The sequence below is a fragment of the Eptatretus burgeri genome, chromosome 3 (genome assembly GCF_056783735.1).
Source record: "Eptatretus burgeri isolate ZD-2024b chromosome 3, Ebu_testis_v1, whole genome shotgun sequence".
Lineage (NCBI taxonomy): Eukaryota > Metazoa > Chordata > Myxini > Myxiniformes > Myxinidae > Eptatretus > Eptatretus burgeri.
In genome coordinates this window covers 108,265,177-108,292,473 of record NC_140963.1, presented here as the reverse complement: position 1 = coordinate 108,292,473, position 27,297 = coordinate 108,265,177, and the positions used below count along the sequence as shown (strand labels likewise).

The 27,297-nt window shown below is 48.6% G+C and overlaps 1 protein-coding gene across 7 annotated transcripts in view; it reads right to left on the bottom strand.

Annotated features, from left to right (window-relative positions):
* The window catches only part of LOC147030661 (uncharacterized), a 131,899-nt gene that overhangs the window by 32,580 nt on the left and 72,022 nt on the right, over positions 1–27,297 (bottom strand). For 3 of the 7 annotated variants that reach the window (XR_015056467.1, XR_015056468.1, XM_085874912.1), the window contains exon 1: positions 16,759–16,905. The exons of 1 other annotated variant lie outside the window; for it this stretch is intronic. Coding sequence is in view for 4 of the 6 variants with exons in the window: in XM_085874912.1 (XP_085731038.1) it covers positions 16,759–16,792 (34 nt within the window). In the remaining 2 variants the exon portion in view is untranslated. Of the gene's footprint in view, positions 1–16,758; positions 16,906–27,297 lie in introns of those variants that run through there. 3 more of the 7 variants (XM_085874906.1, XM_085874911.1, XM_085874910.1) reach the window with 2 other exon arrangements.

Genomic DNA, 27,297 nt, shown 5'->3' with positions numbered 1-27,297 from the left:
CGCCCGGAATATAGATCGCCACCCAGAGAAGTCCGAGCGACGGGTCCTTGGTACAAGAACCGAAATACGCCAATGGGCAGATCACGTGGGGTAGGGTCGATTGCCAATCTTCGATGTACCTAAATACCCACGTAATCCAACTACCAGGGTATTCCACCCTCGACGGAACTCGAACGGAACAAACCGTCGAGGCGAGCCTGTACCGTGCGCGATTCCGAGCGGCTTAATCAATGAGAATCGTCGGTCCGAATGTCCCCCTTTTACGGCAAACCAACGGCTTTCTAACTCCCAACACACGAAATGCTCAGTCATTGAAAGAATCGACTCGACGAGCTGGAAACGTATAACAATTGGGGTATTTATTAATAATAATGGGGAACTAGGGAAGCACGTAAGAGCAGAACTATACAGACTTTACGAAATGCGATGCAAACATTCACAGCATACAAAGCACTTAACAGTTTCCTTCTTATTAGACGGGCCCATGGACACACGTACGCACACACACACACCCAATAAATGGTGGCAGAGGCCTTTAATAGCGAGCTCCAGCTCGGAGGACAGGTGAGCTGAAACCCAGAACCTATCTCGAACCTCTCCACCTCGTGTGGTCTTCAAGTTGTTCGGACCCGGGCTCCAGCGAGAGCGAGCTGGATCCAATCGCCGTGAGCCGCGGTCCTTCCCGAGCTCCCGCGAATCCTCTCGCACTTCTCAACATGTGCTGGTGAGACGAAGCGCCGATCCTTCCCGTCGATGCGTCGCTTCCCCGTGGAACGACCTCCAAGAAGAGGTCGACAAGTCGCACCAAGCCGGAAACCAAACGGAGAACAAAGAGCTCCACGAACCAAGAAGAAGAAGAAGCCACCATTCGCAGCTCGAGCCGAGCAACTGGCTCAACTTCCTTCCAAAACAAAGCAGCTCTCCAAAAAGCCTACCGAGCCAAGCAGGACCCGCAGCTCTGCTGAACAACTACACCGAACAGAAACCGAAGCTCCACTGAACAACCCCTGAACACGAACCAACTAGAGGATCTCTTCCTTATACTCTTCCACCCCCCCTCCCCCACGCCCGGCATGACTCATGCCCTCGTGATCCATCCCCCGCTCAACCACGGGTGGGAGGGAGTTGTTGACATCATGAATCACGGGACGGCAGGGTTCTTCGTCCTCTTTTTTTTTTTTTGTATACCTTGTCGAGGCTCGTATGAGAGCTAACACACAACTCACAGCAAGGGGGCATGAGACAAGAGGGGCGGGAGTGGAAGGGACAAAACAGTGTGGAACAGACACATTAGGTGAACTGTGGAAGGGAGAGGGATGGGGATGGGACGGGGAACATGGCGAAGAGAAGATGGACATTACACAGACTTTCAGGAAGGAAAGCAGGGGAATTGAAGGAAGTGGGCTTGGGTGGATTATCGGGGGTAGAAAAGATCGAGGAATTTAGATGGGGGAAGATAAGAGGTGGTGGTGAACAGCTGTTTTGAAGGCCTGGAGGGAAGAATGGGAATGAATAGAGTGAGGGAGTTTATTCCAAAGGCGGGAAAAAAAGAGGAATGAAAGAGTGAAGATGAGCAGTGATTCGTGATTTTGGTAGTTTTACCAGAAGGGGGTTGTTGGCGGACCTTGAGCGCCCTGTGGAAATGTGGTGGGGACAAATCGCACAGAGAGCAGGGGAGGCAAGGCTGGAGAGGAGTCTGTAGAAGACAGAAAGACCACCGACCAACCTGCGGTGATTGAGTGAGAGGCCCAAAGACTCAGCTTCATTGCGGGAGATGCTGATGATCTTCAATGCCCTGGTTTCGACAGCGTGAAGCCGAGAAAGGTGGGAGGCAGGAGCACCAGCCCAGAGGGGAGAGCAGTACTCCATCAGGCTGCGGACAAAAACTTTGTATGTGGTCAGGAGCTCAGGTGGGCTGAGGAAGGACTTTGCACGATGGAGGATTCCCAGTCGGCGACTGGCTTTTGAGGCGAGGTTGGAAATGTGACTTTCCCAGGAAAGGTCATGGCAGATAGTGAGACCCAGAAGCTTGAAAGAAAAAACTTCTTCCAGAGGATTGTTGAGAAAGTGGATGGGGGGGTTTTCTAAACGGTCCTTTCGAAGAGACATAGTGAGAGTGTGAGATTTGTCTGGATTGAAAGACATGTTCCACGTGTTGGACCAGTTTGTGATTTTATCCAGATCTGCAGTGAGCGAAGAAGCTGCTGCTTGCCGGTCTGAGGGATGACAGATGGTACGGCAGAGGGTGGAGTCGTCGGCAAAGAGAAATAGAGGATTTTCCAGAGAGTCCGAGAGATCATTGATGAAAACCAGAAAAAGAACAGGGCCCAGAACGCTACCTTGAGGAACTCCAGCCTGCACAGGAAGAGGGGATGAAAGAACTCCATTTAGGGCCACACGTTGACTGCGACAGGAGAGGAAGTCTGCGAGCCATGAGTGGAGATGGCCTTGAATACCATGGGAAGAGAGTTTGGTGAGTAGTGCAGGATGCCAGACTGTGTCAAAAGCACGTGATATGTCCAGGGATACGGCTCGGATTTCCTGTCTGGCATTGAGGACCTCCATCCATTGATGGGAGAGCAGAAGCAGCATATCCAGGGTAGAGTGACCTGGTCTGAAACCAAATTGATGATTGGAAATCAAGCCATTGGAGAAGAGGAAGGATTTCATGTCTGAAGCGATGATGGATTCCATAACCTTGCTGATGATTGGGAGAAGGCTGATTGGTCTGTAGTTACAGGCATCTGTTTTTGCACCTTTTTATGCAGGGCAGTGATGTTAGCAGATTTCCAAGCAGATAGCAGATGACCTTGGGCAAACGAGAGGGTGAATAGAACAGAGAGAGGGTGAGCAAGAGCAGAAGAGCAGGCTTTGAGGACACGTGGGCTGATGCCGTCTGGACCGGTTGCAGAATCTGACTCGAGGTTTGAAAGCAAGCTCTCCACGTTGTCAGGAGAAAAGGATACAGAGTCCAGGGAGAGTTGGGTGCGACTGGGTAAAGTGGGTAGAGAAAGTGATGGGTTTAGGACACAAGATTTAGCTGCAAACACCGAGTTTAGACATTCAGCTTTATCACATGTGGTATCAGCAGTGCGGCCATTTGAGGTAAGGGAGGGGATGGAGGGGGAACATACACCAGAAACAGATTTGATTAAACGCCACCAGGATTTTGAGGAGGGAGAGAGGTTTGAGAGTTCAGACTTGAGATGAGAAAGATGTTGTTTTCTGGCTCTCCTGAGGGTAGATACACACTTGTTCCGAGCTTTGTGGAAAGAACTGAGATTGCCCTCAGTTTGGTTTGCTTTCCATGAGGCAAAGGCAAGTTGTTTCAGGACAACTGCCTCGCCACAAGCTTCAGTAAACCAAGGGCGGGAGGAAGGCTGGGACAACTGAAGACGAGAGGGGATAAATCTGTGCATGAGGGAGAGCAAGTTTCTTTGAAAGAATTCCGAGGATGAGTTGATGTTTGAGAAAGTAGTGATAGGAGACCAGTCTGTAAGTTTGATGGCTGCTCGGAGACCCTGCCAGTCGGCTTGAGTGAAATGCCAGACTCGACGGCGGTGAGGTGGTTCTCTGATAACAGCCAGAGAGATGTCCACTTTGACAAGGACGTGGTCAGAAGAACCGATTGGAGTGAAGGAAGAGCAGCAGATATTGTCAGGGAAATTTGTCAAAATCAGATCCAGAAGAGATGGAGTACCATTGGTTGAGATCCGGGTCGGGAAGTTGACCGATTGAGTCAGTCCTAATGAGTCGCAGAAAGCTTTTGCTGAGGTGCCATGACAGGTGAGAGAGGTACCCACACCTAGCCAACTGGCGTGATGACAATTGAATTCACCACATAACAGGAAGAGAGAGTTTGGATGAGAAGATAGAAGATGGTCCATGTTTTCGGATAGTGAGGTGTAGATGGAGTCATCACTGTTCGGTGGACGGTACAGTACACATATAAACATGAGGTGGGAGTGGAGGGGAAGCCGAAGCCAGAGGTATTCCTGGGGGTGTGGGGGAGTGAGAGCAGTGCATGGAGATTGAGAAATAGAGTCTTTGATGAAGAGAGCAACACCTCCATCAGGACGAGGCTCAGGTCTGTCATACCGTAAGAGGGAGTAACCGGGGAGAGATACTTGGGAGTCAGACACGTCTTGGGAGAGGTAAGCTTCTGTTAGGCAGATAATGTCTGGTTTGTCAGTGGCAACCTGTATGGAAAGATCTGAAAGGTTTGAGCGAAGGCCCCGGATATTTGAGGTCCACACTTTTAATGAAGAGGTAGGGGAGGAGGCTTTCGGTGCAGGAGGTGGAGGGGGAGGGTAGGACAAGGGATGAGGGGGGGAGGTAAGGAGGGTTGTTGAAAGAGTGTGGGGTATTGCAGAATAGCGAGGGGAGGGGGCCGAATGAGGAGGAGGAGAAAAGGCTCTGTGGTGCTGGGGGCGAGGGGGGGGACAAGAGACAAGGAAGAAGGCAGTTGAGGATTTGAGGACGTGGAGTGAAGAGATGGAGGTGAGAGGGCAGTGGGGGGAGGCAGCTTGGTGGATGAGAGGGGGGAAACTTTGAGAAGGATGAGTGAGGGGGATGAAACGTGGGAGAAAGGTGAGGAGGGAATTTTTGAGAGAGGTGAGAGGGAGGCTTGGAGGGAGAAGAGTGGGATGGTTGCTTTGAGAGTGAGAGTGAGAGTGAGGGGTGAGGGGGGTGAGTTGGCACTGAAGTTGGAAAAAAATAATGATTGATGGAAAGCGAACATCCATGGCAAACTGTGGTTTTTAAAAGTTTTAGGTCAGAGATGCGATTTAACACAATTCTTGATGGATGCAATGAAGGCGAATTCAGAGAATGAAGAGAAGAAGCGCTGTAATAGTTGGATTTTTTCGGCAAGGAATGAAGGAGAGCTCGAAATGAGAGCAGTCTGTTAAAATAGCAGAAGAGTAGTGCATTATGAAACAGTAAAGAGTACCACATGTGTGAGAGAGGAAGATGAAGCATTATAAGATCGTTTTTGTTGTTAATATTAATGTTTGAGAGAGTTCAACAGATTAGGTCATGGAAGTGTAGAAAAAAATTGAGGAAGAAGACGAGGAGGAAGTTAAGAGGAAGAATAAGAGGAAGCAGAATCGGGAGAAGGTGAGCGTGTTGTTGTTGTTGTTGTTGTTGGGTATTTTTATTTTTTTTTTTGAGATAAGAAAGAGATTAGTTGGGAGAATGGGGGATGTTTGGAAAGTGGGGAGGATGAAAATTGAAGGTAATGGGGAGGATAGAAATTGAAGGTAATGGAGAGAAAAAACAAAAACAAAACAAAACAAAAAAAAATGATCGAACACAGAGTGGAACCGGTAGGCCTCAAGCCTCGGCCAAGGCCTAGGCCTCAAACACCAGGTAAGGACGTCGACAAAAATACTCACAAAATAGCACGATTTTTGAAACGAAACCGAACTAGGAACACACAGTAACATGTAGGTGAGAAAATTAAACAGTTAAAACGGGACAAATAACGACCAGAAACTTAACTTTGAGAACGTCAGCAGGGAGCCCCGAAGGAGACCTCTCATCGCTCCACCCCGTTTTGGCTCAGAAGGCTCTTCGCAGAAGAGGGGGAGGGATGTCTCCATTGTTCGTTCCCTCACTATTAAATCGATCCGCAGTGCATCAAATCGATTTCTGAACATTTAAACAATGGAAGGTAAGCTATCTAGGGAACAAGCACTTATCGACATAGCTGACTAAAGGAACCTGTATGTTGTGTGCAATCGAATTCCAAATTCGTAACACTACCCCCTCCCCTTTTTACAGACTCGTCCCGAGTCGTCATATTTTTGTGTGACCAGCATGTGTAAGTTTTCCCCGAGTACGTTCTACCTTCGGATCCCTGAGTGCGACATTTCTTTACACGTGTCCCAAAAATAAAAAAAACCGAATGCGCTGCGTAACTAACTGAACAAACTCTCAGACTCATTCGGACAACTTAACTAAAATTGTCGGCGCTAAAACAAATCATGTCCACCTCGCCTACTCCTATCATGTCCACCTAGCCTACTCCCAACCCCTACGTTCCCTCTCTGGAGGAGAACAGGGAGAGACTAGCGTCCTGTTTCGAGGCCCAACAAAGCCTCAGAATGGCTTCCTCAGAGTTCAGCGATCTACCAAGGTGAGTCCAGCAGCCTACAACGAGCGAAGGGATGGATGGTGCGAAGGGGTACATCTCCTATCTACCCGAACATTCATTGACCTGAAACTACCCCGGGGCTTTCCAAAAACACCTCACACTTTAAACTATCGGTTCTAAAAACCATGATTCCCGTTGCCTGTGTTGGTGTCCATTACAAATTTGGGCCTTGCCCTCAAATTTTCATTCGTGCTCTTGCACAATTTCCTGGCTGGGCAGCATGGCTCAACTGGCAGGAACTCCCCCTCTGCCGAATTCTAACCATGGCACCCCCAGGCCTGCAGGCTGCCTCCGAGCCGAGCTGCTCCCTATAAACGCGGGGGGTTACCCTCTCTGGCATTGCCCCCCTCCGATGCCCACGTTGTGTGTTGATGCCCCGGGACCCTTTCCGAGGGTCGCCCATGCCCACTACACTATCCCGGCCCCTCTTGGGCCCTTGGCCTACTCTGGCCGACTCGTCCGGTGCTCGGGGTGCCCACGAAACAAAACTCACCTTTCCACAGCCACGCTCCTAGCCGGTCCATGAACTTTTGCACCCCTCCAAATGGGTTTCGTGCCTTCTCTCAACACCAACAAAACGAACTTCTGTTTTTAAATTTAGCTAACATTAAACTGACCCCAGGGTCACTTGGGTGGGAATCACTCCGCCCCCAACCAGTCATTCGCACCATGCTTACTATATTCGCTCAACTCGCACACTTGCGCCCGCTGTCCCATACTCATTCCTCACACACTTTCCATTTCACAGCTCACACCAACACTCTGTACTGCCGTACTTCCTTATTAAATCCCATGACTAACTCATGCTCCCTCGTCATCCCTTACATTGATGCACATTCCATTTACTCTATGTAGCTAAGCTACGTCTCCACTACACATTTCCAGTCTGTCCATGTCTCCAAAAATCCAACAATTCCCATTTCCTAAATCTAAACTGAAATCCCTCTAACTAATCCATTCCACAGGCTCCATGAGGCCTTGTCCCTGCCCCCATGAAGCCAGTCTAACTATCACTAACCCATCCCCCTAACTCGTACTTCCTGGGTTCCCTACAGGGGGGTCTTCCACCCCTTGCCCAGGGAATCCTGTTCACCCGGAACAAGGCTTGCTTTTTTTTCATGCGCACACCAGCGCGGCAACTCGCAACCTGCGCTCTTTCCCTGTGACGTCATGGCAGCTGCTCGCGCTTCGCGCACCTCGTCCCTTCTCGGACGGAACCATCCGGCAGGGATTCCTCTCCTGCCGGACTCCAACCATGCATCCACGACGTCACCCTGCGCATTAAAAACAAGCCTCGCGTTTTGAGGGGTTCCCCACGCGAACACATGTGCTCGACTCGTCGGAGCTTCACAAACACGCTCGCGTGGAGAACTCATCCGGTCCAAATTCTTTATCCAGCCTACCTTCTGTCAGTCTGCGGGGTCGGCTCGAATCCACCGCGGCGTTTCCGGACCGGGTTTCACTCACGCAAGCGCGCACGTGGCGGCCTCGTGCGAAGCACAGCACGGACCCCGCGCGCGGTGCCGTTCAAACCCGGCACGGTTCCCTAAAACAGCTACGGCCGCTACTCGGCCTATGTCCACCGTCAGACACCGTCGTCGTCGCACTCTCACGCACAAACTTCCACGTGCCACGACGCTCACACACCTCAACATGACATTCACACCGGGGCATGTGATTGCATGTTCGCACATGCCAACCGCCATCTCCCACACGTACAGCACTCTCACACACTGCCATTCATTCACACATGCCATTTCCCTCGCACACGTAGTTCCACTCACACACGGTCTTTTACTAAGGCACTCCTTTCCACCCACGCACACTATATTACTCACACACGCAGTTTCTTTTACACACGGGGAATCGCTTACACACGCCATAACACTCACGCTATGTGTGCTTTCCAGCACGCATTTCGGCTCACTCGTACATACACACACCGGGACGACCATGCTGGGGGATTTGTGCAACCTCAAGCGCTCCCAGGGTCTCCAAACCCCCCAAGCTCCACGTGCACCCGTCAACAGCACTCGCCCCCTCTACCTCGCAAAGCTCGACTGGACCCACCGGGTCGAGATCCGCTTCATGGGGGAATATTCCCTCCCCTCGTTCCATAAAAAAAATCCGCTATCCGGCTGCTTGCACCGGGTCACGAGACATTCCCCGAGCTCCCCTTCATTGTCCCTCGCTATCTCCATGTGTGTGTGCTCGTCTTTCACCCCCATCCAATTCACCCTCTATCTCCCGTGTCTCTGTTATTTCTTTTAATTCCTGCGTCTCCCTTCGTGTCTGTTAATTCTATCTCCTTCGTCTTTACGTGTCTTATACACGTCTCCGTCACCCCATTTAATTTTTCCCTCTGTGTCACCGTCACTTTCTTTGTCACCTGCACGAGTCTCGTCTTACACGTCTCCCGTATTACTTTGTCCTCCACCGCGGGGCCGACGCAATCCACACTCTCCCTCAGCTCGTTCGCTCCAGCACGTGGCGCCGCCATTTTGTGCTTCACTGCCCGTATCTCGTCGCACGCAATCGCCATTATGCCCGCCTGCAAGCCTCGCCCCACGCACTGCATCTCCTCCCGCAGCGTTTGCATATTTTTTATCCATGTTCATATTCATGCCATTTTTCATTTCCTTCATCTCTTCTTTCATTTGCTGCGCATTCGTATCCATTTTGTTATTCATTTCCTTCATCTCGTTTTTCGCTTCGAGTGCGTTTCCATCCATTTTTTTTATTCATTTCGTTCATTGCTTCTGCGTTTACTCTCATTGCTCCCATCAATGCATCCAACATCCCTCTCACGTCAGCTACCTCCGTGGCAATCGATTGGCCATTGTCGGTCGCGGTTTCGCTGGGGAGCGGGGAGGGATTTTGATGGAGGAGGGGAGAGGTGGGGGTGTCATACATCGCGGCCCTCGCCGCTGCGCCCATTTCGGACTCTTAATTTATTTGCGGGGTATAGTCAATCTGCATAATGGAGCCTGGTGTTGGCGCAGTGGTTAGGGCAGCGGCTTGTGATCCAAAAGGTCCTGAGTTCAAGCCCCGTTGGGCCACTGAATTAATACACCAGGGGGTTGACTCAGCCTGTCATCCTTCCGAGGTCGGCGAAATGAGTACCAGTATACTGGGCCGGTGTATACCCCGGTTAAAATAGGTGTACCATATCCCTGTGTCGTAGGGTTGCGTCAGGAAGGGCATCCGGCGTAAAACATGTGCCAAATCTCTATGCGGATCATACGGATGATCCGCTGTGGCGACCCCTAACGGGAGCAGCCGAAAGAAGAAGAAGAAGAAGAAGTCAATCTGCATAACGGAGGCCTGCATGGTGATCTCGTCCTGGGCCTTTGGTTCCATTAACTCTACATCCACCTCACTGGCTCAGCTCGCCTTGGCTGAACATTTTGCGTGCTGGGAATAAAATTTACAACGCTCGTAATTTGGGGACACGGGGGGGGGGGGGGGTTGCTCCGTATACCCCTGATCCGACTCCGTGAATTTTGCTGCGGAGGGGTTCGTATCTCCACTCCTGACAACCAAATGTTACGGGCCGGGGGGGTCGTCGGCCGCCAAATCATCGCTCTGACAGAGCCGCAAGTCGAGTCGGCCCGACCGATCGCCCAGAACATAGATCGCCGCCCGGATAAGTCCGAGCAACGGGTCTGTTGTGATAATAAAGTGCCGTACTGTAATTGGCGGCAACGGAAATTGGGCGGATGTGGCAGCACTGTATATGAAGGTCAATGGCTGGTGATGACACGTATACCACGTACTCCGTGGAAAGTCATGCTGGAACAGTAATGGTATGTTATATACTATATTAGGAATAATGTACTCTGAGGAATGTAATTGGGATTAGAGTATGGAGTTTAACTTCGTTATTATGTGATGCGTATGTGGTATTTGCCTTCAGTATTATGTGTACAAGTTATTGTATTTTGTTATTCTTACCCTATGTATATTTATGTTGTTGTAGATATGCGTATGGGTTTTGTGAGAATAAAGCCGATCGAAAAGGTCTATTGTTGATTACTACAACAATAATTTATTCTCACAAAACTTACCTGGTTGGATTGGACCAGAAGAGCGCCGAGGCCTACACTGGAATGGAGCGTTTGCTGAGACCAGAGAGGCTGGATTCGGATCCCAGTTCACCCATGGCGGCACAAGAATGGAAACACTGGTTGAAGACGTTCGAAAACTTCCTGGGAGCTCTACCACAGGATAATCTGGATAAGATGAGTCTGCTTACAAATTTTGTCTCACCAAGACTATACGAAACTATATCAGAGTGTACCATTTATGATGAGGCTATCCGTACTTTACAGTCACAGTACGTAAAGCCCACTAATGAAGTGTTTGCACGCCATCGTCTTGCAACTCGCTGCCAGCAGGTCGGAGAGTCCTTAGATGAATACCTTCTGACTCTGAAAACGTTAAGTAAAGAGTGTAACTTTGGGGCTGTAACAGCAACTCAACATTGCGAAGAATCCATCAGGGATGCCTTCATTAGCGGCCTGCAGTCACCACTGATCAGACAACGTCTATTAGAGAACAAGACTTTAGATTTAGCTACCATGTTTGATCAGGCGAGATCTCTAGATTCAGCGCAAAGAAATTCAGAATCTTATTGTGTTATTCAACCCTCCGGTTCATTGGGTGCTGCCTCATCCAATCAGAATACCGGTGAAATGGAACCCACAACTGTAATGGCTGCTACGGGTGTTAAATGTTTCTTTTGTGGTTTTTTAAAACACCCACGTGTAAAATGTCCGGCACGAGAGGCTGTGTGTCATAAGTGCCATAAAAAGGGTCATTTTGCTAAGGTGTGCCGTAGTACTTCATCAGTAGCTACTGGTGCTTGTGCAACTTCCTCTGATCAGGCAACGCTAGCGGCTGTGTCTTCTGCCGCTGCCCCAGGGGTGTTATCAAAGGCGGTTGTGAGGGTCACGCTCAATGGAGTGGAATTGGATGGCCTTATGGATAGTGGTAGTTCAGAAAGTTTTATCCATCCCGACCTCGTTAAGTGCCATTCCTTAAATGTACATCACACCCAAGGCAATGTTTCCATGGCATCTACTTCCTTCACCGCTCAGATATCAGGGTTCTGTCGAGTCAATATCAAAGTAAACGGTCGGTGCTACCAAGATGTGCGTCTGTCCATACTCCCTCAGCTGTGTTCAGATATAGTTTTGGGCCAGGATTTTCAGGGACTGCATGATAGTGTTACACTGACATATGGAGGTAGTTTGCCTCCTCTTGTTATCTGTGGACTCAGTACACTGTGTGTTGACCCTCCAGAACTGTTTGCCAACTTGACAGCTGATTGTTATCCTGTTGCTGCTCGATCACGCCGGTACTCTCCCGATGATCGTAAATTCATTGAAAAGGAAATTCAAAGGATGTTGAAGGAAGGTATTATAGAGCCCAGTAACTCCTCTTGGCGTGCACAGGTTGTTGTCATTAAGAACGAAACTCACAAGAAACGCTTAGCCGTGGACTATTCAGAAACTATCAACAAATTTACACTTCTTGACGGGTATCCTCTGCCTCGTATAGATGACACTGTTAACAAGATTGCTCAATACCGTGTTTTTAGTACAATTGACCTCCGTAGTGCGTATCATCAAATCCCCATCAGAAATGAAGATAAGCCATACACCGCTTTTGAGGCCTGTGGACGCCTTTATCAGTTTGCTCGGGTTCCCTTTGGCGTCACCAACGGAGTGGCTTGCTTCCAACGTATCGTGGATTCATTCATCCAAGAAGAAGAACTGGTTGGAACATTTGCTTACTTAGACAACATTACTATTTGCGGCATGACTCGGGAAGAGCATGATGCTAATCTCACGAAATTTCTTGAGGCTGCGAAGAGAAAGAATATAACTTACAATGAAGACAAATGCATCTTTTCAACTAACAGGCTCAGTATTCTCGGATATGTGGTGGAAGGAGGGGAAATGCGCCCGGATCCTGAACGACTCCGACCCTTGCAGGATTTGCCTGTGCCTCGGGACATGAAATCGCTCCGACGCATCCTTGGCTTCTTTGCCTATTATTCACAGTGGATATATGACTACTCAAGCAAGATCCGCCCACTGTGTCGGGAGACAAACACCGCCCGGACACGTCGGGAGACAAACACCGCCCGGACACGTCGGGAGACAAACACCGCCCGGACACGTCGGGAGACAAACACCGCCCGGACACGTCGGGAGACAAACACCGCCCGGACACGTCGGGAGACAAACACCGCCCGGACACGTCGGGAGACAAACACCGCCCGGACACGTCGGGAGACAAACACCGCCCGGACACGTCGGGAGACAAACACCGCCCGGACACGTCGGGAGACAAACACCGCCCGGACACGTCGGGAGACAAACACCGCCCGGACACGTCGGGAGACAAACACCGCCCGGCCACGTCGGGAGACAAACACCGCCCGGCCACGTCGGGAGACAAACACCGCCCGGCCACGTCGGGAGACAAACACCGCCCGGCCACGTCGGGAGACAAACACCGCCCGGCCACGTCGGGAGACAAACACCGCCCGGCCACGTCGGGAGACAAACACCGCCCGGCCACGTCGGGAGACAAACACCGCCCGGCCACGTCGGGAGGCAAACACCGCCCGGACACGTCGGGAGGCAAACACCGCCCGGACACGTCGGGAGGCAAACACCGCCCGGACATCGTCGGGAGGCAAACACCGCCCGGACACGTCGGGAGGCAAACACCGCCCGGACACGTCGGGAGGCAAACACCGCCCGGACACGTCGGGAGGCAAACACCGCCCGGACACGTCGGGAGGCAAACACCGCCCAGACACATCCGGAAACAAACTCCCTTTCGGACATAAACCACGTCTGGAGACAAACATCGCCCGTACACATCCGGAGACAAACAGGAACAGGTCCAGAGACAATCACCGCCTGGACACAAACGCTGTCTGAAGAAAAACAATGCCCGGACATAAACTCTGTCCGGAGCCAAACATCGCCCGGATACGTCTGGAGACAAATCACCATTTGCACATAATCACTGCCCGGACATGTCCGGAGACAAAGAGAGAGGGAGAGAGGGGGTGACGGTAGAAGAGTTAGCAGAGAGAAAATGTTAAGCTTGATGAACAAACACAAACACACACACACTCGACAATTTTTTGGTAATCAGCAGGTTATGGTCAGTGTGATTACAGACTACAGTACGTACTGTATACAACCCAAAAACCTTGAGTAGCTTTCACCGAAAACAACGTTACATTTGTATAAACGCTTCAAGGAGATGATCACAAACATTAATCTTTATAAACAGCTGCATGTGACGGGTGGAAAAAAATTTGGCTCGATAATTTAGAAAACGCGTTAATGAGGCAAATGGCTCAGAAAGCGGGTGTTATCAAATATATTGTCGCGGGCGTGGCGGTTAGAGTTTAATCCCCCAGACCCAATTGTGGTGGATGGGCAGTTAACACCGACCAGCCCGGATCGCCGAGAGGTTTTCCTGAGTGGGCGGACACATGATCCTCAGAGATTATAGCGTGTGCGGTAGGGACATTGGCGGCACTGGCGGAACGATGGAGGCAGATCACAAGGGGTTTATACTCGAACCCACTACAAATACACAGACACAGTAACATAAAATAAACATGGAGATTTTGTGAAAATAGAAATATTTACAAGGGTTATTCAAAATGTAATAATAATACGTTAAGTAAATTAAGCTTTAAATTGAGGCGCCTCTACACATGGACTGAAATACAGACAAGGGGAAAACGAAACCAAAGAAAATCCTCCTTTTATTCTGGTCCTTAGCTTTGCCAAGAGATGGTGTTTATTGAACTTTGCGATCGATGTGCTTCGTCCTGCGCGAGCCGACATGCCCAAAAATTGTGCCGAGCCGCTCTCTGGGCAGGAAATGTATGCGAGGTATTTCGGGAAGCGGTATTCAACGCCAGGGCTCATCAACCGCCGTGCAGCTTCTTCTTCGGTCGCGCTTACCGACCCACTGCTCTGCAGAATGACGCCGTCTCTTCGGTGATATACACGAGGCTTCGAGGTCTGTCTCATATTACCCAAACAAGAGGCAATGGTCAGCATGTTGCTCCACCACACGAGTCAATTCACCTCAGCACGAATGAGAATTGTGCCGTCTTCTTCACGCGTTGAAAGAAAGCCAGCCGTAATGCCCAATCTTACACGCCATCTCCTCGCTCCCTCGTCTCTCGACCGTGTTTGTCCCTTGCACCAAACTCAAAACCAAAAACCTCTTCCTTCTGACGTCACACCCATCAATCATCCACCTGCGGGCGTGGCTTGCTGGCACGAAAACTGGGAAGGCGGGGCTTCTGCCTGCTCGGCATGTTTGTCTTTCTTGTGGTTATGGTTGTTGTTGGTATAAAAAAAAACGCACTTCTCTCATGGCTGGCTTGTAAATACAAAAACGTAGGGGAAGGTCACAAGGGGAAATTACATACTGTGGGAACTTGGTCTTAATCCCAATCTAATTAACGCAGCACCACCCCCCGTGTGGTGACAAGTAACAATTAAGCTCACAGTTTTCCTACTTAATTTACATTGAGATGTCTCCTACATGTCCACGGACCAAGCAACTCCATACAATCCTAACTTTGCTCTGAAATTCCTCCATCAACCCCACAACCGTAACAATATTGTTGCGGTTCTGTAAAACTGCATGCCTCTAAGGCAATGGCACCCAACATACAATGATCCCCAGGCAGTTATCTTGTTCGTCTTCATTCAGTCAGACCTTCCCCTCGTGTCTAATGGGTTAACGGAACGAAGTGCGTTGTGTGGGTCTTATAGTTAGGTCTAATTATATCTCTATCTTCCATTCAATCCTGATTTTCATTCCAACCCTTTCCTTTTATCCATGATACAAATCAAAGCAGGCAACGCAACCAGGCAGCCACCCTATGAGAGACTCTCCACCAACACTGTACAAGACACGCATAGCGCGCCCTTTCATTCAAATCTGCGCGCCGATTTACAACGGCGTCTCACCTTGCTCCACCTTTGCTCACCACCATCTCCCGCACACAGGAAAAATTACCCTGCACCTCCACATCGATGCAATTTTCCACCAAACAAGTGTGCTGCGTGGCGCAGGCCACTCGGACCGCATGGCGCGGGGATGGGCCAAGCACGTTAACAACACCAACCACAGCTTGCCGGGGGTGCCCTGAACGGGCATGCGGGACCAACATGACCCTCGTCCAGTCGCCAGAACACGGCCCGGGAGTTTGGTGCAGAGCTCCGGGCCGTGTCACGCCGGATGTGCGATGAGGCCGCTTCCGGCCCCAGGAGCCTAGCAGGGCAGGGCCGGGATCCAATGGAAGGGTACGATTCAGATGACGGCGCGTCACTTCGGGTCATCGCCCCACCCTTCGCCGGGGCTTATAAAAGGCGGATCACGAAGCCGTCCGCCCTCTCTCCCCTCGCCCGCCTGCCTCGCACTGTCTCTGCCTGTTTGCCACGCATACCTCTCTGCCTTGCCCTCTCTTCACAGCACCTCATTGTCTGCCTGTTGCTGCATCTACATTCGGGGTTGGTGTGCAACAGACGTTCTTCTGGACCAGTGCAGAGCACACATTTCCCTGAGCCCCAGCAAAGTGATCAAGCAAGAGATAACGAGCACGCGAGCCAATTCACACAGCACAAACACGAGAATCATGTAGCCTTCGTCGTTCACAGTTTCCCGACTTGGTTACATCGAGATGTTATTATCGTACAAGTCCACGTGCCAAGCAACTCTGCACAAACCTATCTCTGCGATGGAATCCCTTCATCTACCCCCACAAACATAACAGTATTTTGCTTTGAAACTCACAAAGAGAAACCATACAACCTTTGTGAAGCACACCCGGTTCATATAAAATCACCAATTGCTACATAAACAGTCACGAGGACAAAGCAAAACGTGATCGCTCGTACGCTGATGAGGTTAAAAGTTAAAACCTCCACCACCCATCTTCATCACCATTAGATACAGGATGAAACTTTGCCACCACGACACCTGTTTGTGTGCGCGCACGCACGCACACACACACACACACACACACACACCCACACACACACACACACACACACACACACACACACACGCACACACGCACGCACGCACGCACACACACACACACACGAAATCTCGCATCTTCCACGGTTTCCCTTTTCCTACAGTTCATCAATACGCTCTATGACTCTCTTCTCGTTTTCTCCCACCCTTCTCATTCCTGGAGTTATTTTCAATATAATATACCATTTTGCTACAAGGTGAGGCCGAGAGGAAATGGATCCTGGAATTAACCATGTTATGGACCATGACAAGTTAACCAATGTTAACTGCAACATTTGGACGAATTCGAATAAATAAACAAACAGACTTGCGTTACAGACATACAAGTGACATGTTTACTTGCAAGCCATTTTGCCAGGACGTTCTTGATGCGTCATAAACCATCCATTCATGTTTTGATGATGATGTATGTCTTTTTACAAGTTATACCCAACTACAAACTGCAATACGATGGATTATAGTACCACACATCAATGTACACACGCAGAACTACAACTTACCCGTCACAGAAACGGCTCTGAAGTCAGTTTCCATCTCAGATGAATAACTTTATTTACCCAATTTTTTTTTTCCCCCCTTCCGGCATCTGTAGAGAATCAAGACATTCTGAAACCCTTCTCCGATCGATTGGTGCGTCAAATGGCACAGCAGTCTGTCATTTAAAAAGAATGACGAGCTAAGCTATCGTGTCCCGATTGAACCGATATATTTCACATGACGTCACATCCGGGAGCTTCACATGCACCGCCATCTTATTGGCAAACAAACCAATCGACAACACAATGCGCTAATCTTTGTAGCCGCAGGAGATCGTTAACAATGGTGAATGCATGCAGTGTTGTTGGCTGTCACAATAGATCTAATAAATAATTTTTACCTCTGCCACCGAAGGTGGAAGGAGATTATGTTTTCACCCCTGTTGGGAAGTCGATCGAGTCAGAAAAAAAAAAAAACTTTTTGAGATCTGTTCTACCCTTATTATCAGTATTTAAAATGGCGATTTCTGTTAATACAATGGCGATTTCGATGAAACTTGGTTGGTGGGTTCATACCATGACCAAGTTGTGTGCAAATGAGAACCGTTGCTATGGACACCACCGTTGCTAAGCAACGGGCCTTTGAAATTTTTTAAAAATCATAAAAAAAAATTTTTTCAAAAATCGGGCCACGAGCGACTGTGGGCAGTACATTCAGCCATATTGTCAAAAATTTCCAGCCGGATCCTATGAAAACTGTAGGAGAAGATAGACTTTGAATGAACCCTGGTCGAAAACAATTAAAAAAACGAAGTTCGTTAAATCTCAGACTATGAGTCAGATATACATGAAACTGGTATGGTCGGTTCATGGTATGTCCTAGTTATGTGTGAGAAAGAACCGTTGCTATGGACCCCTCCGTTGCCTCGCAACGCCGAAAAACCTCGAAATGTGGGGGTATTTTAACGAAAAAACAATCTGCAGCATTAACCCTTGAAGCATTAACCTAGAATCATGAATTTTCTTGTGCTTAATCCTCAGGTCATTCTCCCATCGAACGAGCCCATCGCGTCAGGTTCTATTGGGTAGGCGACTACCCATGTCCACCTACCGGCTTGTCTGTCTGTCTGTCCCGAGCATAGCTCCGTGGGTTTTGATCCGATCTTGATAAAATTAGGGTGCGAGGTTTATATCATGATCTAGTTGTGTTTTCCCGAGAATGGGCGTGCTGCGCCCATTATGGGCGGAGCCACGCCCAAAAAACATGTTTTTAGGGGGTAGCCGGTTTCAAGTTACATCTTCTCCGAGGGGGTTTGTCGAATCTGGCAGGGGGTTCGGTGTTTGGTTAGCCCAATGGCACCTGCATAGCCCCACGGAGCTCAATTTTTTTTTTTTCATTTTCGTCCCAAGGTCAAGGTCACAAGGTCACGAACTTAGAAAATGTCAAAAAAAATCAATAAATTGGGCATCGAGCTCCTAGGGTTTTCAACTGTTTCGAATGAAAGTTGGAATGCAAGTAGTGCTCTTCGAGTACTACAACTTTTGGTTCATTCGCACCAGCCAGAGTGACCACTATATTCATTATGTCTGTGTGTGTGTCGGACTGTCCAGAGCATAACTCCATGGACTTTGATCCGATCTTGATGAAACTTGGTTATGTGTTTGATATCAATGTCTAGTTGTGTTTTACTGGATGAGGGCGTGCTACGCCCATTGTGGGCGGAGCCACGCCCCCAGAATAGCCATTTTTAGGGGGTAGTCAGATTTAAAATCTATCTGCTCCTAGGGAATTGACTGAATGGAATGGATTCTTTGGTATTTGAATAGCAAAATGAATTATCGAAAACTTGTCGTTGTCCGATTTTTCATTTTCGTCCCAAGGTCAAAAATTTATAAAATTGCAAATATTGACATGAAAATCATACGACCGCCCAAACTGTGAGAGATAGGATGACAATATTTTTATGCATAATCTTGGTCATTCCCCACCAAAAGTCTTCAAACCATTTTGCTCTACCTCGAACACCTTTCCCGTGCCGCCCCCTTCAAGTTTGTTTTTACGCCGATTTCATCAAAGTATGGATAATCCGAGGATGCGAAATGCCATATAACCTATATGACGTTATATTGTTCCTGGAATGTTCCAGAGCAAGTTTTGCACCAAAGGTCATTATCCTTGACCTTTGACCTTTAAAGGCCACAAAGGTCAAATTTTCAAAGTTGTGGGATTCTAACCAGGTTTTCGACCTTCTTCGATGAACTAACTCCAATAAGCTATAGCACGTATCCTGTTTCCTTATTTTAATGACCACAACATTGTTTTGTAACCTTTAAAGGTTATGCAAAGGTCAAATTTTGAAAGTTGTTGAACGAAACCGGGTTTTCGACATTTTGCAGCTAATAGCCCGTCACCCGTACCACATCATGTTGATCATTTTTATAACTTGGTCAAAAATTATCACATCGTCTCATCCTTGACTTCTGAAACAATCTACATCGTCAAATACCGCTCGTGAATCATTGTCGTCTTCAGACTTGTAAACTCTTAACTTCATGATTTTGTAAAGGCAAAGACAGGTGGACTGAAATAGACATCGGGATTGGGAAGCTCTCAACAATGTGGTGATTCAAAATAAAAGAACATGGACGATGATTGAGAGAGAGAGAGAAGAGAGTGATGGACAAAACAGAAAGCAAGCATCTGCCAACAATTCTTCTTCTTCTTCTTCTTTCGGCTGCTCCCGTTAGGGGTCGCCACAGCGGATCATCCATATGATCCACATAGTGATTTGGCACATGTTTTACGCCGGATGCCCTTCCTGACACAACCCTGGTCGCCTCTTACGACACAGGGATATGGTACACCTATTTTAACCGGGGTATACACCGGCCCAGTATACTGGTACTCATTTCGCCGACCTCGGAAGGATGACAGGCTGAGTCAACCCCCTGGTGTATTAATTCAGTGGCCCAACGGGGCTTGAACTCAGGACCTTTTGGATCCCAAGCCGCTGCCCTAACCACTGCGCCAACACACCAGCAAGCATCTGCCGACAATTGGATATTGTTTAACATCCACAATGATTCCCACATTATTTGTGAGGTTGGCTGGGGGGGGGGGTGGGGGGGAGCTTGTCCCACCTTTTCACGAACCGGCTGGCCAGGCCTGACGCTCTATTAAGGTCAAGACAGGAATTTGTAATTTGTTCAGGGTGCTGCCGATAGCTCCCCTACTCTTTGTGAAGGACATGGGATCTTTCAAGTCCACCAACTGAAGCTGGCAGACGGGACACAAGCTTGACATCCATCCGAGGGTGGAACACACGTTGATGAATCACCCTGTCTGTGAAACACCGGGATAACAGCTGGGTCGGGATTCGAGCCCAGGCGAGACAGCGTCGAGGACAGTGTGCTTAGCTCGAGGCCATCCTGCCAGTCCCGTGTTAATATCATTATCGTTATGCCATTAAGGAATTGACCGATTAATTTGTGGTTAGAATAATTTTGATGAAAAATATAACTTTGATGACATAGCGGCTGGAGTCAGGATTGGAAGAAGATGTATCAACAACCTCAGGTATGCTGATTATACCACTCTGTTGGCAGAAAGTAAAGAGGACTCGATGAAACTGCTGTAGACAGTAAAGAAGGAAAGTGAAAGGTTCATATTTATTTAAACCTGAAAAAAAATTACAAGCTTGTCAATTGAGAAGATCAACGTGTTCAGAAGGGGTGTGTTCCATTCCAAATCAGCTTGGAGAGCGCTCGCGAAGTGGCTCACCTGATTTTAAGCACTTAAGCAAGCACTCCAATGAAAGGGTTGATAAGGAACAGCTGGCTTGGCAAGCGATACCAAGCTGATTGGTTATGGAACACAACCCCAATGGATGTGGTGAAGGCTACAATCAAGCTGTCTCTGCCAGACCTTCGGAAAGCAAGGGATGTTTGGAGACATCTGATCATGAATGTCACCAGAAATCGGCCACGACTTGACGGAACTGGATAACTGGTTATAATCGTGCAGATCGGTTGTGGACCAGCGACTGTTAGCCGAAACACCACCCATGCATAAGTACGTTAAATTTTCTCCAAATTCCCCTCTGGTGAGTATTAAACAATGCGAACAAACCTGAGGAATATGGTTATACATCAAATAAAGGTCACAATTGGGCCGTAAGGGTGTCGGTGGCAATATTACACTTGAATCAGCGGCCAAAAGAAATCGCATATTGTTGTGGGCTGGGGTTCGGTGGCGATAAACGACCACTGGGTGGAGAAGTAGAGCCGTCTCCCACCAAACAGCTGGAATTAAAAGGTCATCACCCCCAGATAACTCCGGAGTCGTCGGGTCACTTAAAGGACCGTGATCGCCAATTCTCTGATGGCGTGGGGTAGGGTCAATAGCCAAATTTAAATATACCTAAGGACCCACGTCATCAAATTACCGGGGAAATTACACCCTCGGCCGACTCTGTCCGAACCGAGTCGCAGGTACCGACTCGGATCTGGCATAACCGAGCGGAGTTACCAGAGCCACGCCGGTCCCAATGACAACTTACGGCACCAACGGCCTTACTATTTCTCAAGCCAAAACCATGCAAGGCCAATGAAAGAAAACACGAACAACGAAATGGAATATTTAACACGGGGGTTTATTTCTAAACAATTATCGGGGAGGGGAGACAAAGCAGAGTTACAACCGAATAAAATCAATGCAAACAATGTACAATGAAAAACATTTAATCAATCCTACTTAAAGATGGGCCCACGGACACACACACACACACACACACACACACACACACACACACACACACACACACACACACACACACACACACACACACACACACACACACACACACACAACCAAAAAGAATTGGACCCCAATGGTCTATTTTCGGCCCTTCGGCTCAAGAGGGAAGGCGAGCTGAGGGCAGGGGCCTATTCTTGCACCTGTCCACCTCGTGCGGTCTGGTCGAGCTTGTCTGGTGGCGGGACTCGAACCCACCGCCAACAACACAGCAGCAAGCACCAGGGACCAGGAACAATGCAACGGACGCCAGCCAGCACGGGAACGGACCGGACGAGACGAGCACCCGCGTGTAGACGAGGGCGCCAGCAGGCAAGACGAGGCTTCTTCTTTCTCGACGGCTCCCAGCTACTCCTTTTCTTCCACTCCCCCACTGGTCGAGGGAACCGCTCTGACTGAAGGACTCGCCTCCAGATTGGACGAGGGGTGAACATCCCATCTGGCTGGGCGGGGCCGCCCCTGAGGTGGTCAGCCTCCTGATTGGACGAGGCGTCTCGGGGGGTGTGTTGAGGCGTCTCGGAGACCCGCCCCCCGAAGAGGCTTCTGTAGTACCTTTCGGCACGCTGGCCTCCCATTGGCTGGGGCACGCGTGCGATACTCGCCCTTCGCTCATTGGCTGGAGGAAACGTTCCATGCCCTTCCTCAGAGCGGAGCCTCGATCTGAGGAAATGGAGGCTCCGCCCACGCCTTCAGCCAAAAACACGTGGGCAATGGCGACCGGGTTGAGTGAGGGACGGTGCCGTTGTCGTTGTTGTTGTTGTATTAGATGGATAAAACCTGACAATAAAATAACTCGCAGCACACACACAAAATTCCCATTAGACAAAGGGAATGGATTCTAACTATAAACACATACTTATCGAAATAACTAAGCTTAGAGACTGCTGTCTGTTTGTGTGCAAATGGCTTCCGGATTCGTAACAATATGAGGCCCCAATATATGTTACAAGTAATCCACATACTGTCCACATATAATGTAATTGCTCGAAAATTTGACAGGCAATGGGATTAATCATTCATGCGTCAAGACTCGTGTAAGCAGCTTTGTTAACTTATGATCATTGCCGCTTCGGCCTAAGTCACATTTGCTCTACGGCGAGGATACGGCGGCCGTATGCCCTCTGAATTGACAGAAACGTGCGGCGGCCGCAGAGTTTCTGCGGTGGTCTCAGGGTGGCCCGACGCCGTTTGGCTATATTTTACAGGCCGTAAGGTCGCCGTGGAATTATAACTTTTTTCATTTCTATGTTCGCCGTAGCAATTCGACAAGCCGAAAAAAAAAAAACTGGTTTAAAATTTTTTTTTTTAACCCATTTGTTACCGTCCGCCTGGCCACATGTTCGCCTTAGGGCCCCCCTGCGGTCCCCCTGCGGTCACCTTGCGTCTGCCTTGAAAAATCTATGGTCGCCGCAGGAACGCCCTAAGGTCATCGTGCAACATCAGATCAAAGACCGTACGGCAACCCCACGTTTTCGGTCTCCACAATTTATAAATATACCGTGCAGCTCCCCGAAAAATAAAAACATATGTGACTGCTAGATTGTGTGACCGTGGAAATACTGCGGCTGCCGTGGCAAATGTGACTTAGGCCTAAATACGCCGAGCGGCTCCCCGAAAAATAAAAACCTATGTGACTGCTACATTGTGTGACCGTGGAAATACTGCGGCCGCCGTATAATTGCTAGTGGCCGTAGATTTTGGAGACCCCACGGCCGCCGTGGCAAATGTGACCTAGGCCTTACCAAGAGGACTAGCAAGTCGAGACAGCGATCTGATCCGTTCATCTGAGGGGGACGTGATCAAAAAATAATGCATTAAGCACATCAAGTTTCCTCTAAACTTCTTCCAGTTTAGCAGCGATTGTTTAAAATTGTAACTGTACGTTGGACAGAATTGACTGAATCATTTGTGGTTGTCAAAATTTTTATGTCCGAAAGGTGTGCCCCATGAAACTCCACAAGAACCTATTATACACCTCTGGATGGGCTTCACCGAAGGCGAAACACCCCCTTGGGGAGGGGGGCAAATTAAGTCGCAACAACCTCCATCATGTGACCCTTAGTTCTTCTGTTAAGTTTGGTTGACATTCGATTAGGAACGGCCGAATGTATCTCGCTCAAGAAAACAGTCAGGCAGACAGACACCAAATGGCGTATTTTAGTCTGATGATGATGATGATGACAACTGTCAAAAGGAATGTTCCAAACACCAGCAAGTTTGTGAAAGTCCATAACACTGGCATATAATATTGTTGCGAATTTAGAAGCTTACTGCACACAACAGCCAGGTCCTATAGATCAGTAATATCGGTAAGTATGTGTTTCTAGTTAGGGTCCCGTCCTATGTTTAATGGGTGATTAATTGTACGTGCGCTGAGTTATTTTATAGTTCGGATTTTTACATTTTAAACTTCAACAACAACAACAATGCCCATCTTCGCTTCTTCACCATGGCCTTTCCCACGCGCATGCGTGTCAAGCACAGCCGTGGGCGGAGTCCAATGTGCCAGACGGAGTTTCTTTGGACGTTGGCGTCTTGGATTTTCCTCCAAATACGGGCATGGCACTCCTCTCAGCCAATCGGAGGGGTGCGAGCACATCTGCCGCCTCTCGGCCAATGGGGAGCCAACACAACATATTGCTGCTCGACTTCCTGGTCGAGGGGTGGAGACATGAGCACCCCCCCTCCCTCCCCTGACCAATCTTGGACGTCCGGGAGATAGCCCGACACGCCTCTCCAATGAGGAGGGGAATGACAGAAGACGGATCTTTATCCCCAATATTCTGTTCATTCGAGCCGGTACGTTCTTGGTAGTTCCGCTTGGCTGCATCCGAACCGGAAAGGTAGTTGGTAGTTGGAAGAGTGATCTGGTTCGGGCAAGACGTACCAAGGGCGTCGTTCCCCGGTAGACGACACCGCGTGGTTAATTAGGTAAATTGGTTCGAGACAAAAAGACCCTACGCTATGCGGTGGAGGTATTGGTGTCCACGGTCGGTTAAGCCACCCACCGCCTCACGGAATTACCTGTGTGCGACGGCCTACAATTCCGGGAGTCTGGTGGGACAGAACGTAACTTCACCCACCGAGCGGTCGTTCTCGCCACCAGTCCCCAACCCGCAACAATATATTATTTTTCTATTTTTGCCTGTAGCTTCAGCCGTTTTCAGGAAAGGACAGGAAACAACAAGTAAAGTAATTGTTATTCCTCTCTACAGTTAGACAATATGCATATTATTAGTAGCACATCATCATACTAAAATACACAATGTGGTGTCTGTCTGACCATGATGCATTCAGTCGTTACTTATCTCAACCCAACTTGACAGGAGGATTAAGGGTCACACGAAAGAGGTTGTAGCTACTTAATTTGCCCTCCCCCCTCCCCCAATGGGGAGTTTTCTGCCTTGGTTGAAATCCATGTTCAGGTGTATAAATAGCTTTTCGTGGCGTTTTCCCAAGGCCGCTTCTAATAACAAAAGTAAAAACAACACCAATGATTATAGCATAATATTATTATTAATTATCATAAAATTATTAATACTCATGGTATCCTCCCATCCCAAGGGATAATCCGTCCATGGACAAATGCCGTGTTGACGTGCATAAATAGATGATCATGGCATCACGTGGGGTCACCTCTACCAGAAGGAAAAAAATATTATAAAGCACAAACACGTATTATTACATTTTCAAACAGTCACTACCGTTGTATAACATGAAACCGAAAGGGAGGAAACTCGACGGTCTTCAAGCATTATGTGATTATCGTGTCCCCCACAGATTAACGGGCCCGAGCCGAGATCGGCAGTAATCTATATACCCCAGAGAGGATAATACCATGACACTTCCTGCCGCTCCCTCAGGGAGTGTGTGTACTTGTCCCATAAATGTATCCATAATGCAAGGCCAACCACAAAACAAATGAATGTGATTGTTAATAAGCCGAATGCCGCTTACTGATGAAATGTGATTCCTCTTCTCCTTTGATCTGGATCGGCATGGTTTTTACACCCGTAAGCAGCATACGATGGCATTTGATAAGTACAGTAGAATCTGGATAGTAAGGGTATGTTTGAATAGAATAGCATATGAAAAATAAGCGCACACTGGCCTCTCCATTCGCTTTCTCCATGAAAAATAAGCGCAAATAAAAAACGTCACCTTAAGGCTTTGAAAACTGAAAATATTATCAACTCAAATCCGACAGTATTTGGTGTATTATTGGTACTTACACATCTGGGAATTTCTTACACATCTGGGACTGGTACTTACAGGAGTTGTACGTTCAAAACAATGTCGTTCATCAAGGGTGGCAAAGGGGTGTTTTACGACAAGGGTGGCAAAGAGGTGTTTTACGACAAGGGTAAGAAAGGGGTGTTTTACGACGAGGGTCATAGAGGGGTGTTTTACGACTAGGGTCATAAAGGAGTGTGTTACGACTAGGGTCATAAAGGGGTGTTTTACGACAATGGTGGCAAAGGGGTGTTTTACGACTAGGGTCGTAAAGGGGTGTTTTACGACTAGGGTCATAAAGGGGTGTTTTACGACTAGGGTCATAAAGGAGTGTGTTACGACTAGGGTCATAAAGGGGTGTTTTACGACAATGGTGGCAAAGGGTGTTTTACGACAAGGGTAGGAAAGGGGTGTTTTACGACGAAGGCCATAAAGGGGTGTTTTACGACTAGGGTCATGAAGGAGTGTGTTATGACTAGGGTCATAAAGGGGTGTTTTACGACAATGGTGGCAAAGGGGTGTTTTACGACAATGGTGGCAAAGGAGTGTTTTACGACTAGGGTCATAAAGGGGTGTTTTACGGCGAAGGTCATAAAGGAGTGTTTTACAACTTGGGTCAAAAAGGAGTGTGTTACGACAAGGGTGGCAAAGGGGTGTTTTCCGACAAGGGTGGCAAAGGGGTGTTTTACGACAAGGGTAGGAAAAGGGTGTTTTACAACTCGGGTCATAAAGGAGTGTTTTACGACTAGGGTCATAAAGGGGTGTTTTACGAGAAGGGTGGCAAAGGGGTGTTTGACGACAAGGGTCATAAAGGGGTGTTTTACGACTTGGGTCATAAAGGGGTGTTTTACGACAATGGTGGCAAAGGGGTGTTTTACGACTAGGGTCGTAAAGGGGTGTTTTACGACTAGGGTCATAAAGGGGTGTTTTACGACAATGGTGGCAAAGGGGTGTTTTACGACAAGGGTAGGAAAGGGGTGTTTTACGACGAGGGTCATAAAGGGGTGTTTTACGACTAGGGTCATAAAGGAGTGTGTTACGACTAGGGTCATAAAGGGGTGTTTTACGACAATGGTGGCAAAGGGGTGTTTTACGACAAGGGTAGGAAAGGGGTGTTTTACGACGAGGGTCATAAAGGGGTGTTTTACGACTAGGGTCATAAAGGGGTGTTTTACGACAATGGTGGCAAAGGGGTGTTTTACGACAAGGGTAGGAAAGGGGTGTTTTACGACGAGGGTCATAAAGGGGTGTTTTACGACTAGGGTCATAAAGGGGTGTTTTACGACTAGGGTCATAAAGGAGTGTTTTACAACTAGGGTCAAAAAGGAGTGTGTTACGACAAGGGTGGCAAAGGGGTGTTTTCCGACAAGGGTGGCAAAGGGGTGTTTTACGACAAGGGTAGGAAAAGGGTGTTTTACAACTCGGGTCATAAAGGAGTGTTTTACGACTAGGGTCATAAAGGGGTGTTTTACGAGAAGGGTGGCAAAGGGGCGTTTTACGACAAGGGTGGCAAAGGG